Raw genomic sequence first — 17293 nt, forward strand, 5'->3', positions numbered from 1 at the left:
AGTGGATCTCATCCACTATGCTTGAAATTAAAAATTGATACCTCCCCACCCACCCCCCAAACAGTGATGCAGTCTTGCTTCTCCTGTTGAAATCACTGCTCCTTAATGAGAAGTAAACATGGTAAAGGTGGGGTGCAGTGTGCACAGATGACAAACAACGCTGAAAGACTTGCCTGCCCTTAGAAACCCCCAGCCCGAGCTTCCAGCCTGCCTTTAAAATGCATCTTTCTGGCAGCCCTCCCTATGGCCTGCTGGAGAATTTTTACCCTCCTGTCTCTAAGGAAGTGATAGAGAGAAGGGAGCCTGCTCAGGGAAAATGTGTGTTACGCAGTTCCTGTACCTTTAAATCTAAGGAGCTTGAGCTGAGACAGAGAGGAGGAGAGAGAGAGGGAGGGAGAGGGAGAGAGAACGGGGAAAGGGGAGAGGGAGAACCAGAGAGGGAGGCTGGATCTTTTCCCCTTAATAAGCAGGATTTATATCCACTGGGGAGACAGGGAGAAGAGGGCAAGGGGCCTAAAAGGAGGAGGAAGGGGGGGTGGAGATGCAAGCGCCTTCTGGCCCCTCCCAGAGCAGCAGAGCCACAGACCAGGACCCCCCACCCCACCTCTCTCCACCCCTCCTCCGCCCCTTCCGCCTCCTGCATCCTCCCCTCTTGCCACCCTTCTGAAACCAGCCTTCCCGAAAGGGCATCTCTGGGAGCCAAAATGTGGGACTTGCTCCAAAATGCCAGCCGAGACCTAACGGAGTAAGGTTTGCTGGGGGTGGGGGTGGGGTGCTGTGTAGGGAGGAAGAAAATGAGAGCAGTTGGTTGTGTAGGGTGAGGTGTAGGTGTGTGAGGGTGTGTGAGTGTGTGTGTGTGAGTGAGTGTGAGTGTGTGGTGTGTGTGTGTGTGTGTTTGTGTATGTGTGTGTGTGTGTGCGCGTGAGATTGAGACAGGCACAGACACTGCATTGCTGCTGATGTAGGAGTCGCTCCAGCAAAAACACAAGCACCGGGTTGCTGCTCTGCCTTGGACTTGCTGATCAATTTCCCCATCAAGACAGCAGCAGGTGGAGGTCACAGAGGGGGATCGGAGACCCTTTCCTGCCGTGGTATTGTATTTTCGTCCCCCCCCCCCCGCAACCAGGAATCCTTCTTCTCCACTGGCATCTGGCCTCCTTTGCCCACCTTTTCCCTCCCAGGTTTTGCCTCGGATGGTTCTAAAGGCGACCCGTTTGCACCAAAACCCGTCTGATTTGCTGCTCTTGACAATCTTATATTCTCACTATTTGGGTCCAGTACAGTACCCACAGCAGGAAGACGAGCGGACGGATCCTGTGCCTCCCCCTAGAGAATGTGCCAGCGGCAGGAATTGACTCAAGCAGCCCTTTGGATTTGGTGCATTATTTAAGGTGTTTTTTCCTCTCTTCCTTTTCCGGCTTTTTCTTTTCTTTTCACCTTTTTGAGCATTTGCAAACCAGTTACATGCATGTCCAGTGGGGGAAGGTTTAATTTTGATGATGGAGGGTCTTACTGTGGAGGCTGGGAGGACGGCAAGGCTCACGGCCATGGAATCTGTACCGGCCCAAAGGGTCAAGGCGAGTATGCAGGATCCTGGAGTCATGGCTTTGAAGTGCTGGGGGTCTACACCTGGCCGAGTGGCAACACGTACCAGGGCACCTGGTCCCAAGGAAAGCGCCACGGCATTGGCGTGGAGAGCAAAGGCAAGTGGGTGTACAAAGGCGAATGGACTCATGGATTTAAGGGACGCTATGGGGTGCGTGAGTGCACAGGCAACGGAGCCAAATACGAAGGCACCTGGAGCAACGGCCTGCAAGATGGCTATGGGACGGAGACCTACTCGGATGGAGGTGAGTGGACTGTCTGCTTGTTCTTCTCCGCGGTGCTCTCCAGGGGAATCCTCATTCCTTCTCTCCCCCTGGGTTGAACCCCTTAATCTGTGGACTTCCCAGTCCTGCCAACTGGAAGCACCAACAGCACAACAGTTTCCTGCAGGACAGGAAAACCATCTCATCCCAGTAGCATCCCAATGCAGCCCTCAAGTTCAGTTGGATGCAGGGGTGATGGAGCAAATGCATATGCTTTCTCCTGCCAGCATGCATCTCTCTTCAGCTTTGGGGCCTCCCTGTGTGGCAAAAGTCTCTCTCTCTCTCTCTCTCTCTCTCTCTCTCTCTGCCTAGCCTGCCTGCCTGGTTTGCTGCAAGAATAAAGATAAGAACTGTGGAGTGCTTTTGTATATTGGAAAGAGCCTAGCAATGATTAATAGTGGAACTAGAGGACAGAGAAGAATCCCGAGTTGGAATGGGAGGAAGAAGAAAATGTGGAGGAGGCCAGGCGGGATGGGACTGGGCAGGTTTGCAGGGGGAACTGGAAGGCCTAAGATGTTGGTGTCTGAAGCAAAACATCCACACTTTTCCTCCTCTGAAGCACCATCTACCGGATGTGATAGGGCATCCACACATTTCCATGAGGTTTGCAGAGGTTAGCTTCCCAGTGGATTTCGTCCCATAGGCCAGATCTAAGAACATAGGCGGAGCCTTGCTAGATCAGACCCTTGCCAGGGAGCAACAGCAGGAGAGAGGGCATGCACACTCCTCTTGCCTATGGGCTCCCCAGAGGCATCTGGTGGGCCCCTGTGTGGAACAGGATGCTGGACTGGATGGGCCTTGTGCCTGATCCAGCAGGGCTGTTCTTATATTCTTATGTAGGCCCACCATGGCCTATCTAGTCCAGCGACCTGTTTCCCACAGTAGCCCACCAGATGCCTCTGGGGAGTCCACAAGCAGAATATGAAGGTGTGCCCCCCCTCCAGCTGTTGCTCCCCTGCAACTGGGATTCAGAGGCATCCTGCCTCTGAACCCAGAGATAGCCTATAGCCTTCCAGACTATATGTTAATCCACCATCTGGGGTGACCACCTCAATTTACCCCATGGTAGTATAACCTCTGAAAACAAAATATAGCCCTGCTGGGTGCATCACCCGAACTTGTAGGATCTTCAACAATTAGGCTGAGTAATGCTGGGAGGAGGATTTTGAAGCACTGAAAAGCCCACAACACTGGAGCATTTCATCTGGGCATTTTGAAAGCCTCACCCTGATTAAAACATCTTGCAAACGGTTATCGTTCTTCTAATTCCCCTCCAAGCACAGAGCTCAACTTGATGTGTGCGTGGAGCTAATCTGGCAAAGGATTGTAATTCATAGAGGATTCTTGTGCTGAGATTTCACACTTAATACATGTTGGAGAAACCCAGAGGCAGCTCTGAGCATCTGTTCTTGGCTTGGGATGTGGCTTCAGGTGCTGTTGGGGGTGGATGGGGTAGTGAGGGAAAGGATTGGATAAGAAAAAGGGTATTCAGCCAAAGCACAGAAAAGCAAGATGTATATGGACTAATGTAATGTAATTTTGAAGCCCTGTCCAGAGAAAACAGCTGCCTTCCTCTTGCAAGGGCTGAATCCCTTCATCTAGCTCTTGTTCAGGGACAGTTTCCTCTGCAGCAGCAGGGAATAGACCTACTTAGTGGAACTCGGTGGAAGCAAGGAGGGAGGCAGTCTCTGGTTTTTATGTTATCTGGCTGTATCCAAAGCACAGTTGTGGGTTGTTGTTGTTGTTGTTTTTCTGTGATGCTCTGTCCTAAAGCTGTTAAATGGAGAAGGAGGAAAAGTATGTGCATGTCCCAACAGTCCTAAACAAGTCAACTGGTAGGGAAGGACTGGGGAAGATGCAAAGCCGAAAGGAAACATGAGTCCAAAATACAACTCTGAAAAAACAGAGTTTGCTGTTGGGGATAATGGGGGAAAGAAGAGAGAAAATGTTACCTAAATCTGCCTTAAAAACCTGTGCAGTTTATGAATGTACTTTTCAATGGTTAGAGCTGATGGTCTGTTTTGTTGAACGTAGGATTTTTAGAAAAGCAGAACATGGGTTCGATGCATTCTACACATCCCTGCTGTGCTTGCAGTGCCTTTATCACTCCCAGAGGAGACCTTAGATTCAGCCTACATTGTTTTCTATAAAGACAGAGCTGAAGTCAGGCTGCAGAAATCACCTAAAACTGGTGCCCAAGGGAGGAATGTTTTTGAGGATGCTTGGCCTGCCCATGTCTTTATCCAGACACCTGGTGGGAACAATTGTTCTGCTGCAGTTATGCAATTCTTGAGAAAAACTGAAATTCAGATATGGAATTTGTGAAAAAAACATCACAGTTAATCTGAATAACCCAAGAATTGTCCAGGCATTAAACTCTAAAGTTGCTGGCCTGCTCAAGTGCATCCTGCCTCTGAGACCTAGGAGGATGGCGGGGGGTGGGGGGGCCTTTTAACTTTAGGATGATTGTGGAGTTAATTTAGGAAGAAATGGTCCATCTATGGTAGCAAAAACCTGCCCACCAGTTTTTAGGGAAATGGTTTAGAGCCTATTTTGTATTACCAATTAGCCCTGTGACTATCAACACTGAAACTGAACTGAACACACAAAATAATGTGTGTCCCAAAGAATGACATTCTGTCTCTTGTTTCTTATGTCCTTATTTCCATGTTTCCTCTGAGGATGAATGCACACAGTGAAATTCAGTTGTGTTCTCAAAAGGGAGTTCATAGATGCTCCCACTCAGTCTGAAGTTGTAAAACTAGCTTGAAAACAGAGCATCTCCAAGCTTCCCAATGATCAGTCTTAATCAACCTCCTGCATTTGGATAATAACGGAGTCTGCTTATGTGCATGATCATTATATTATACTGAGAAGAAATGGCTCCCTAATTATCATGAGAAAAGAGGCAGCTATTGGGGAATTTAAGGATCAGGCACCTCTTTAATCCCCCTGATTTATTAGCCTCATCACGTCCTGGGATGCCAGAATTATTATCTGCTGCATGCCATTTTTTAAAATTGCAGATAAACATCAGTCCGGTAAGCAGATCAAGTGATATTAACAGGTTTAGAAAAGGAAAGGCTTGTGTGTATTCAGAGTCTGAACTCAGAATCTACTTTTTCTTGCAAAGGAGATAAAGCCACCAACAGGAGGCCATCCAGCTGTCAATACTTGGCCATTTGCAAACAGCCATGGTTACAAATAAAGAACTGGTGCCTTGTACATTTCAAGTTGGATTTGGAATAAGGGATCCAAAGAGCTCTGTGTGTTGGCCAACTCAGCCCCCCGTCCTGTTCAGACACACATTGCTCTTCCCACCTCCCAGCAAAGAGATCACCCTGTTGCACTGAGATGAGTTCAGTTGCCACTTGCTATTCCCAGTCTCTTGCAACTCCCACACAAGCACTCTTCTTGTTTAGGCGCATGCGCACCCACGCCAACAGTGCTGCCATACGCATAACATTCTCCCTGTACACACATACCCACACACAGATGCTCAAGCCTCCACATTTGCTTCACGGCTCAGACAGGCCTGCTAGAAACAGGCACATACAACACACAATAATATCTCCCCATCACACATGTGCTACCTATGCACAGGACCACTCCTCGTAGGCGCTGGCAACCCCAGAGTTGCATCACACATAGACAAAAACAAATGCTGCCCACAGGGGCCAAACCAGGTGTGAGTGGGAGCTCTGTTACTGGCCTCCTGATGCACAAAGTAGCCCTGACAGGCCCTGGTTTGGATCGGGGCCATGGCAGGGTGGGGGGTGGAAGAGGCTCAACTCTTGGCTCCTGCATGGATTCCCTAACTGAAACTGGCCTTCCAAAGCTCTGATTAGCTGCAGAAGTGAAAAATTACAGGTGCCTTTATTTTGCCTGAAGTGATTTGGTTCAGGGCTGCAGTCCAGTGCAGGGGGGAAGTGACAGACCCATCCCTCCCCCACACTGTGACCCCAATCCAAACCAGCCCCTCCCCCCTTCAACCATCCTGCTTTTTATTTATTTAACTACTTTCTCTACCTCCCTTCATCCAAGGGTACCAGGCAGTGTAAAAAATAAAAGGCATTAAACTAAAAATACAACTAACGGTCAATAATAGGAACCTAGGAAGATGCCTTATAACGAGTCAGACCCTTGGGCCGTCTAGCTCGGTACGGTCTACAGCAATATTGACTACAGGTATTGACTGGCAGCAGATCTCCAGGGTTTCAGGCAGGAGTCTCTCCCAGCCTTAGCTAGAAATGGTACCAAGAACTGGACCTGGGACCTTCTGTATGCCAAGCAGATGCCCTACCATGGCTCTGTGGCCCCATCCCCAATAATAAAAACAGTTTAAACAGAACAGCACCCACTGAGGCATCAAGGAACCTTTGGCGAGGGGGAAGAAAAAGGTGTTGGGAATTCCAGTCTTGGAATTCCCATGTCTCATCTTGCTTTACCCAAAACTGATTGATTGATTGATTGATTAAGTGCTGTCAAGTCAGTGTCAACCAACTTGAAGAGAGCTGGTCTAGTGGTAGCAAGCATGACTTGTCCCCTTAGCTAAGCAGGGTCCACCCTGGTTGCATATGAAAGGGATACTAGAAGTGTGAGCACTGGAAGAGATTCCCCTCAGGGGATGGAGCTGCTCTGGGAAAAGTAGAAGGTTCCAAATTCCCTACCTTCCTCAAGGTAGGGCTGAGAGAAATTCCTGCCTGCAACCTTGGAAAAGCCGCTGCCAGTCTGTGAAGACAATGCTGAGCTAGATAGACCAATGGTCTGACTCAGTATATGGCAGCTTCCTATGTTCCTAACTCTTAGCGGCCACATAGATAGATTCTTTCCAGGATTAATCCAGGATGAATATTTATCTCCCAAAATAGACATGTCTTATTTTCATAAACAGTATCCCACTTGAGGTTCAAACCACTGACACCTCAAGCTCACCCTTCTTGGAATCATGCTGGAGTTATACCCACGCACATACACACATGTACTGCTCATAAGCATATGTATAGGGGTCCTGTGTCAGACATATCCTACCCACATCCCCATTGCTATTGTCACACTGACCCTCCAGGACAGAATCTCAGCAAGGGTTTGTGCATTAACTTTCTTGTTTTGGGGAAATGGGGCTGGATGTGTGGGTCCCTCCCAGCCTCCTCTTAAAACACACAGGAATATACCAAGAAGATGAGAAGTGTTGCACTTTAAGGGCCCAAAACTTTCTAGCAGCCAAAGCAACAGACAGGATAGCTAACGTAGGGAAGCAAGTTTCCGGTTTCTAGGTCTGAAAACGGCTGTCAGTCAGTCAGTCAGTCAGTCAAGCAAGCACCCCTTCGAGGGCATTGTGTGTCCAAGAAATCTCAATTTTAGCTGCTTTATATTTGGAAATGCAAGGAGCTCTGAGAGCACAATGCTAAAAAGGCAGCCCACTTGTGGGAACAGCTAAGCCATACAGTAGTGATTATGTCAGGCTGACGTGAGCAGCTCAAATTAGTCTAGCCAATCTCCAAGAATATATTTAAAATAAAATTTAAAAAAGCTCTTCCAAGTTGCATTTCTACAAATCTAATCTTCTTCTTCTTCTTTTAAAGCACGTTTACTGTTTTCACATTTCTTTCCTCTTTCTCACCTTCCTTCCTGTTTCAGCACCTTGGAGAGAGCCCACTGTACTGACTGAACAGAGGAGGGCCAATAGTCATAGTTTGGCCCTCCTTTATTTAAAGTGCAAATTGTCGCTCTAAGGGGAGGCAATGTGCATAATATCTTTGGGGAAGGGGGGCTTTGGCCCTTTGCCCCCATCATGGTCCCATTCTGGATGGAACTCGCTGCAGCTGCTCTTTACCCCAGGCAGGAAGAAGTTCCCTTTGACACCGATTCATATGAGTAGCATACAAGGCTGCCTTCAATACAGTCAGACCCAATCAATCAATCAACCAACTTTATTATGGTCAGAGACCAGCATAGATAATAATACAGTAAAACTGATAATAGAGCCATATTGAAAGTTGCTACATATATGCATACAACCTAAGTATGTAGGAGAAACTTAACTTAAGGAGAAACTTAAATATGTAGTATACTGCTCTGGGCTCCTTGGAGGGAGAGCGGGATATAAAATGTTTTGTTTTGTTTTTTTTAAACCCAAACCAAAATAAACTATCAATGAGTATAAATTGTCTAAGAAGCATAAAATAGACTATATAATATACTAAAGTGAGATAGCTTAAAAGTTTTTAAAAAGACAGCTAACTGGTAAGCAATAAAACTGATAAGACAACTAAATCATAGAAGCAATATATAAAAATTGATCTATAGAAAAATACAACTCTAATAGGATGAGTAGTAAAATGGAAGTAAAAGTTAACTATCTATGAGTTAAATGCATCTAAGAAGATACCAATATTTAAAAAGATATATTAGGATGTATTATAAGGTAGTTAGAATCACAGATTATGGGCTGGTAGTCATAGTCAGACAGATCTTGCATGCTGCCACACAGAACATAGTACGTGAAGGTTCACTTTTCATCCCAGAGCAGCACCTTAGTGTAGACTTGACTGGGGTGGCCTAGGTAGTTGAGAAGTAGAGGAAATATGAGCTTCTCCCATCTATCCTTATAAAATGGACAGGAAAAGAAAAACGTGTGCAGTGGTTTCCACCTCCCCAGAAGCACAGGGGCAAAGCCTTTCTGTTAATGGGATCTTCCTGAATTTGCCTTCGAGCACAGCGGATGGAAGGGCATGACAGCGGACAAGGGTGAATGCCCTTCTGCGGCTTGGTCTTTCCAGCACAGTCATACCCTTAGGGGTGCCTCTAGCTCAGTATTGTGACTGGCAGCAGCTCTCTAGAGTTTCAGACAGGAGTCTTTCCTAACCACACCTGGTTTGAACACAGGTTGAGCCTGGGAGCTCTTTCGCACCAACCATATGGGGCCCATTCACAAATCGGGTAGGAGAAGCAAGTTCTAACCCAAATTCAGGAGCTGTGCATGCTCCTGCTTTCTGCTCATGTGCAAGGGGGAAGCCAGGTGAGTCACCCACAGCGATTTTGTCCACTAGCCTTCCACTGGGCAGAAGGGATCCATCCTGCCCAACAGCTGTGCCCCGCTGCTGAATGAGGTTGGTGGAAAAGGCTCCCACCGGGCTAGCAGACGACCACCACATATTTGTGCCTCCTAGCTTGTTTTTTACTCACCCATGAGCAGAAAATGTGAGGGCACACCGCTCCAGAGGTTGGGTGGGGCTCTTTTCTCCTACGCTATTCGTCGTTGTGTGGATGAGCCTATGCTCTGTTCTTGAGCTGCCACATCCCTCTCTCATGTTTCTTCTCCCCCTGACCCGGCCCACTGCCCGGAGGCTACAAAGCCACAATGCTTGGTCTCTGCAAAGACACATCTGGATGGCAGTTGTGCAGGGAGAATTGTGTGTGTGTGTGTGTGTGTGTGTGTGTGTGTCTCCAGTAGCCCACGTGTGTGCGAACCTACATCCTACACTGGTCCCTGATGGTCCCTTCCCTTCCCTAGACAATGCCACAAACAGGACGGGTCTCAGTCACGAATAGAGATGGTGATGCTTGGTGTATTGCAGCCATATCTTACAGACTGCAGTATAACTACGGTCCTCAATTATACATCCAAATGGTGGTTCATAAGGTATGAATCTTACTCTGATAAAGGGGATGAGGCCCTGGTTCAGTGGTAGAGCATCTTGCTCAGCATGCCAAGCAGTGTTCCCTGTAAAAGGGATTCCCAGATGTGGTTGGCTACAACTCCCATAATTCCCAGCCAAAGGCCATTGCAGCTGGAGATTCTGGGAGTTCATAGGAAGCTGCCATATACTGAGTCAGACCATTGGTCCATCTAGCTCAGTATTGTCTTCACAGACTGGCAGCGGCTTCTCCATGGTTGCAGGCAGGAATCTCTCTCAGCCCTATCTTGGAGAAGCCAGGGAGGGAACTTGAAACCTTCTGCTCTCCCAGAGCGGCTCCATCCTCTAAAGGGAATATCTTACAGTGCTCACACTTCTAGTCTCCCTTTCATATGCAACCAGGGTGGACCCTGCTTAGCTAAGGGGACAAGTCATGCTTGCTACCACAAGACCAGCTCTCCTCTCTTCTAGTCAACCACATCTGGGAATCCCTTTTACAGGGAACACTGATGCCAAAGGTCCCAGGTTCAGTCCCCGGAAGTATCTCCAAGTGGGGCGGAGAGAAACTCCTGCCTAAAACACTGAGAGCTGCTGCTAGTCAGTGTAGATCAGGCCTGCTCAACTTCAGCCCCCCTGCAGACATTGGCCTACAACTCCCAGAAATTCCTGGCTATTGGCCACTGTGGCTGGGGATTATGGGAGTTGTAGTCCAAAAACAGCTGGGGGGGCCTAAGTTGAGCAGGCCTGGTGTAGATGGACCAGTGCTCAGACTCATAAGGATGGACCAGTGCTCATACTCATCTTATGACAGCTTCCTAGAGAACTTATGAGGGTGGGGCCATAGCTCAGAGGTAGAGCATCTGTGTTGCACACAGAGGGTCTCTGGTTCAGTCCCTGACAGCATCTCCAGAAAGGGCTGGGAGAGACTCCTGCCTGAAACCCTTGGTTATGGTCAAGGATTCCCACCTGGGCATGGTCTCACACAATCTTGATAATGTTGGTAATCCGTAATAAACTTAGATTAAAATGGTTGTGTAAACAATTCTAATGCCCGAATCGGGCAAGAATGTCCAGGCAGTCTCATGTGACAGGAGGGAAGCCTGTAGGTATGAAAATCCACGTACTGAGCTAAGTGCCCAATTCTGACCACTTAGCTAAAGAAAAAAAAAACACATTTCAAACTTGCACCCCAATTCAAGTCAAATTTTGACATGAATGACTCATTTGGCAATGAGTTTTGCTTGCTTTTGGAAGACTCCCTTTCATAGGGGTGTCTGGTGTGGACTCTGACATTCTCCTTTCAAGACTTGAATAGTGAACCATTTGAACCATCTACTGATTCTGCAAGAGTTTTGATTTAGCTGTTTACAATTCACCTCAGCATGCTCATAAATAAACTATTGTGCATGTTATAAGGGAGACAAAAGACCTTAACTCAGCGGAGAAGTGAGGCGAGATCACAGAGTTTATGATGAGGATTATGGAGTTGGATGGAGGATTAGCAAAGAGAGAGAGAGAAAGAATTAGCCAGATTCCGCTGTACTTTGTGCAGGGAGCGTATTAGAAATAATAAGGCAGCTGAATGCATTTGAGAGCATTTAGCATCCTATATGCTAGAGCATCAAATGGTTTGTGGCACTGATCCTGCCATCAGAATAGCCATGCAATAGGCATGGCTCAGATAAGGACGGGTTGTGGCATATTCTGTCAGAAACGGGGTTGGGCAGGCAATGGCATGGAGAGCACATTTTGATGGTCAGCATGCGTACCAAGGTTCAAATCTGGCTCCACCCAAGGAGCCTCAGCCAAGTCAGTGTTTCTCAGCCTAGCCTACCTCCTAGGGTTATTGTTGGGTCTGACAAAATCTATCAGTAGCAGAGCCTCTGCTGTGGATGCAGAAGGTCCTCGGTTCAGTCTCTGGCATCTCCAGTTCAGGGGATCTCGGGGAGCAGATGGGAAAGAGCCTCTGCTTGGGAGAGCTGCTGCCAGTCAAGAGTGGGCAACTCCAGGCTCGATGGACCAGTGCTCTAACTCAGAGGGCAGCAGCTACCTCTCTTCAAGAGGGCTGATGAGGGTTGGACCCGGATCCTTGCAAGAGGCTGCCCAAAGCAGCAGTAGCTTTCACTTTGGAGAGACGGAGCTCCTGGGGATACCCGTTCAGTGGCTCTCATGCTCTCTAAGCAACCTGCTTGAATATTGCCATAGATACAGTTTCCTGTGCCTCAGCTGCTATTGAATCGCTCGGGTGATGCCTGCCTTGTTCGCCCACGTGCTGGCATTTCAGCGAGGCTCTTGTGTTCCCCCCCCCGCCCCATGTCAGCCCTCTTGTCCCATGGAGATGATCCCTGTCGGCGAAGCACCGGATGGCCAGAGGGCGGAAGGGCCGTTTCCTTTGCCAGGCCGGTGCTGCAAGCGTCCTGCAGCCACGGCTTATTCATTGGACAGAGGAGGAGATTCCAGAGCCTCTCTGGGCCAGTCTGTTGCTGAACAGCTCTCATCACTCGACATGGTTTCCTCTTATGTTTGACCTGAAGTTAGGGTCAGCAGTCAGGGGACCTCTGGGTCAAATCTGAGACCAAATTAAACGCGATGGGAGTTCTGTGATGAACTTCCTTTTCTTTCTCAAAAAGCGGCCATAGGTGGAGGATGATTTGGATCAGGGCCACAATGCAAGGGCAGCGGGAGGGCGAACTCTTTCCCCCTGTGCTGCAGGGGAACATAGGAAGCTGCCTTATACCACGTCAGGCTCTTGGTCCATCTGGCTCAGGACTGTCTACCCTGACTGGCAGCGGCTTCTCCAAGGTTTCAGGCAGGAGTCTCTCCCAGCCCTACCTGGAGATGCTGCCAGGGACTGAACCTGGGACCTTCTGCGTGCAAAGCAGATGCTCTGCCACTGAGCTGTGGCCACACCCCCTAAGGGGAATATCTCACAGTGCTCACATGTAGTCTCCCATCCAAATGCGTGGCAAAGTGGAGACAGTCTAGCAAAGGGGACAATTCATGCTCACAGCCACAAGACCAGCTCTCATCCCCTGGCTCGAAGCACACACAACCCATCACCGTAATTTTTTTAAAAAAGAAAATCAAAACAACAGCTTAACACAAGCAGCAGCAACAGCCTATAAAACAAAGTGGCGATATAGCAATTAGCAAAGAGCAGGGCAAACTGCAGAGCCACATTCAGTTAATAGCCTTGGAGAACAAAAAGATCCTAGCCTAGTGCTAGAAAGATAACAGTGAAGGCATCTCTCGGATCTGCTTGGGGAGGCTGCTGCGTGTCTGGGGTGCCACTGTTGAAGAGGCCCTTTTCTAAGCCGCCACTCTTGCCTAATTCCGGAAGGCAGGGGGAATCTGCAGAAGGCCCCCCAAAGAAGATCTGGACTGGGCAGGGGGAAGTGGGAGAAGGCGCCCCCCTTTCATGACTCTGGCTCCCTCCCCAGATACACAGGAGAGCATGTTAGCAAGAGATGAGGCTAGTTCACTTGATTGTTATTTGGGCAGGGCAGGCCTCTCTGCCCATGTTTGGGCGCTGCGCAGGCTCCCATCTGCTGGTTGTGTGCTCATAAAAAGCAAGGTAGGAGGCAGGGGAAGTGATTGTCTGTGATGCTCCTGTCACATACGAGGAGCTTCTCCTCCTACCTCGTGAAACAGCTGGGCACAGCCGCTGGGTAGGACGGAGCCACCCTGCCCAGGGCAAGCCTCACCCACGAGGAGAGCTGGTCTTGTGGTAGCAAGCATGACTTGTCCCCATAGCTAAGCAGGGTCCGCCCTGGTTGCATAGGAATGGGAGACTAGAACTGTGAGCACTGTAAGAGATTCCCCTCAGGGGATGGAGCCGCTCTGGGAAGAGCAGAAGGTCCCTAGTTCCTTCCCTGGCAGCATCTCCAAGATAGGGCTGAGAACGATTCCTGCCTGCAACTTTGGAGAAATTGCTGCCAGTCTGTGTAGACAATACTGAGCGAGTTGGACCGATGATCTAATTCAGTATATGGCAGCTTCCTATGTTCCACTTTCCCTGCCTCCTCCCTGGCTTTCTACATGCACCTGATCGCAACATGGGCACAGCACAGCTCCCAAACTTGGCTTGGATGCTTGTCCTGCCCTATGGCTGGTCGAGAGAACCAGCAATGTGGTTTTGCCCAAGGGAAGAAAAGTGGGGACAGACTCATTCCAAATGTAAAGACTGATTTCATTTTGTTGTGGGACAAGATAGTCTGTGAATACTGGGTTCAAATCTCAGATGGGCCAGGACACAGGAATATACCCCTGCTAACTGAGCACAGAGGCACCTTTTAAAAGTGGTGGTTCTCTTTATTGAGCAGGGGAGAGCAACTGGCCCTCCCCAGCCCCAGCACAGCATCCCTTCAGCGGCTGTTGCTGGTGTTTATCTTGTGTTTCTTTTTAAGATTGTAAGCCCTTAGGGGACAGGAAGCCATTTTGTTTTTGTTTGTTTGTTTGTTTGTTTGTAAACCACTTTGGGAGCTTTTGTTGAAAAGTGATATACAAATATTAATCATATTCATATTCATATATATAGGAAGGTGCCTTATACTGAGTCAGACCTTTGGCCCATCTAGCTCAGTATTGCCTACACTGACTGGCAGCAGCTCTCCAAGGTTTCAGGTTGCAGGAGTCTCTCCCAGCCCTACCTGGAGATGTTGCCAGGGAGTGAACCTGGGACCTTCTGCATGCAAAGCAGATGCTCTGCCACTGAACTACGGCCCCTTCCCCAAATGCAGGGCCTTATTTTGTATTAACGATTAGCCCTGTGGCTGTTAAATACATTGAACTACACACACAAAACTTGCCTTGGGCATGTTGCCACTTCTCAGCTCCGGTTTCCCCATCTAGAACATGGACACTGTCTCGTGCTGCTGCCGCCACATGTATGCACAAATGAGGCACAGATAGCAGGGTGTGATATTATGGGAGCTTATAAAACTGGGCAATGTGACGATTAACTTCAAGAGCCACCCAATCCAAAACTTGTTACATTTATGGAACAAGTGTAAGGAGAGTAGCATCAAAAGCAGGGATGTGATAACTGCTTGCACTGCGCCTGTGCTGGAGTGAAATTGCTCCAAGTTCTCCCGGGAGAAACTCATGATAACAAGCCTTTTCTCCCAGGAGGTTACAGGGCAGCGGGCCCAAGTGTTCAACAAACAAACAAACAAACAAACAAACAAACAAACAAATAAACAGAATGCGGGAAGGGTTTTCTTTTGGAGTGTATCACACACAGAGTCCTTTGAATCTGTCATTGGCTGTGCATGATGTTAAACTTGGGTTGAATGGGTGAAGGGGCTCTTACATTTCCCCAGGAAAATGTTCTTGCATTATAGATAAGCCCTTCATCAAACAACATGTAATTACTGCATGGAACTCATTGCCACAAGATACAGTGATGACTTATATTACTACTACTACTACTACTACTACAAATATTTATATTATATATATATATTAATTTTTACACTTATATCCCGCTCGTCCTCTGAGGAGCTCAGAGCAGTGTACAGGGTTATTTTTATCCTCACAACAACCCTGTGAGGTAGGTTAGGCTGAGAGATATATGACTGGCCCTGAGTCACCCAGTGAGTGTCATGGTTGAATGGGGATTCGAACTCAGGTCTTCCCGGTCCTAGTCCAGCACTCTAACCACTACGCTATACTGCTCTTCAACCAAAGTTCTCAAAGCATTTTACATAGAAAAATGGATTGATTGATTAAATGCTGTCAGGTTGGTGTCCATACTCAGGAACCACATAGATAGGTAAATAATACATAAATAAGATAATCCCCTGTCCCCAAAGGGTTCACAATCTAGTTGTTTGTTTGTCTGTCCTTAAGAGGAGGTTAGACAAATTCATGGAGGAGGAGAGGCCTGTCACTGGCCATTAGTCATGATGGCTGTGTGAAGCCTCCATGTTCAGGCGCAGTATAATTCTGAATGCTTGTTGCTAGGGCGGAACAACAACAGAGAAGGGGCATTGCCTCCAGCTTCCCGGCTTCCTAGTGGTGTCTGGTGGGCCACTGTGGGAAGCAGAAGGCTGCAATGGACCACCTGATCCAGCAGGGTTCTGCTTATGTTCTTAAAATGCTATTTAAAATGCATACCTGGGCCATTTCTATGCACATTTGGAATAGACAGAGAGAGGGAGGGGAGAGAGAAAGAGAGAGAGAGATAGCACCCCCTTACCCATCCCCCAAAGCTCTTAAGAGATGCCCACTGCTCTTGGGCATCCATAGCCCACATTCGGGGACTCAAATTCTGTCCTCCTTCCCCTTTAAGAGCTTCTGTTTTGATTGCTGCTTTGCTCTGCTGCCAAAGAGGCAGCCGGGCTCCGGCTCGCTGCAAGATGTCGGGTTTTGTGGTCCTCCATGGCCACTTTGCATGGACATGAATCCTGCATTCACCACCCACGGTGCTGGAAGTCAGTGCAGCAGATTTCCCAGACTTGCCATTCAAAAAATCGAAATCCAGGTCGAAGCTCTGGTGCAGTGCGCGCTTGGCTGTTCCTGCTCCATCGAGATTCAAGTCGAAGCACCTCCCCTTCTCTTCCTCATTATTCTCCCTCCTCATTGCCCCAGGATCCTTGCTTTTTCATGTCTGGAATGAGTCAGTTTCTTCTTCCGCTCTTCATCTTCTGCAAATGCATCCAAAGATGTTTGTAACTGTCAGGAACAGCATTCTCTGCAGTCAAGCTGGCAGCATACCTTTTACTACATCTGTTTCTTCCTGCCCCACCTCTGATTATCTTTTTAACTCTCCCTTACTCCATTGGAAAGAGCCAGATATTGCAGTTTTGCTGCCTGCCTGAATATTAGTATTTCCTCAGTAGCCTGTTGCTTAAGGACACAGGCTTGAAGAAGCAAGGATTACTCAGCCTCTGGAGGGAAAGAGTTCACAGCGTTAGGCCTGTTTAAGAAGATGGGGAAAATCCAAAGCAGCTGTACCTTTATTTATTATTTTATTTTATTTAGCGTGCACATTTCTGTACCATCCCATATAGAAATCTCTAGGTGGTTTACAATTTAAAACACAATAATAGTAAAAATATCAACACAATCAAAACAATTTAAAATATAGATAAAAACTCTAAAACTTAAAACTTTAAAACTACAGATTAAAAGTCTGATTAAACAGACTTTTGGTGTGTCAGGTGTGTCTTCAGATTTTTCTTTAAAATACCCAGAGAAGGAGAAGCTCTAATTTTGTTAGGGAGCCCCTTCCAAAGTCCTGGGGCAAGCCAGCCTAGAAAAGGCCCAGTTTTGAGTCGCCACCAACCAAACTGGTGGAAACTGCAACCAGACTTCCCCATATGATCTTAATAGGGTTCATAGTCATAATGCCCTAGAACCAAAGGCTAAAATGAGGAGAGGGCAGGGGAAGCAAATTCTATCAAATGTGCTTGCAGATATTCAAATATTCTCTCCTAATTCAAACATTTTCATCATATAATGGCCTGGTCCACACAATAGTTTGAATCTAGATTTAAAGTCAGTAACCAACATTCACATGATTATGTGAACCCATACCAAGGCAGGAATCTCAGATTCATCTTGGGACACAAACCAACATAGATAATAATGACATGGATTCACACAATCACACTAATGTCAATTACTGTCTTTAAACCATAAAGAATTATCATATTGTATTGTATCGTATCAACTTTAAACCTAGATTCAAACAATTGTGCGAGCCAGTCCAATGCTTTGTCTGGTCATGGAGAGAGGCCCAAACCTGGTTCATATTATCATTCAAATCTAGGTTTAATGTGG

At 47.6% G+C, this 17293-nt stretch overlaps 1 protein-coding gene across 1 annotated transcript in view; it reads left to right on the top strand.

The window, feature by feature from the left end:
* Positions 1-368: 368 nt before the first annotated feature.
* Positions 369-17293, top strand: part of JPH3 (junctophilin 3) — a 72388-nt gene continuing 55463 nt past the window's right edge. Inside the window, exon 1 of the mRNA XM_053271438.1 lies at positions 369-1850. Coding sequence (XP_053127413.1) covers positions 1469-1850 — 382 coding nt within the window. The 5' untranslated portion in view covers positions 369-1468. The remainder of the gene's footprint in view (positions 1851-17293) is intronic.

The sequence above is a fragment of the Hemicordylus capensis genome, chromosome 9, assembly GCF_027244095.1.
Source record: "Hemicordylus capensis ecotype Gifberg chromosome 9, rHemCap1.1.pri, whole genome shotgun sequence".
Taxonomy (NCBI): domain Eukaryota; kingdom Metazoa; phylum Chordata; class Lepidosauria; order Squamata; family Cordylidae; genus Hemicordylus; species Hemicordylus capensis.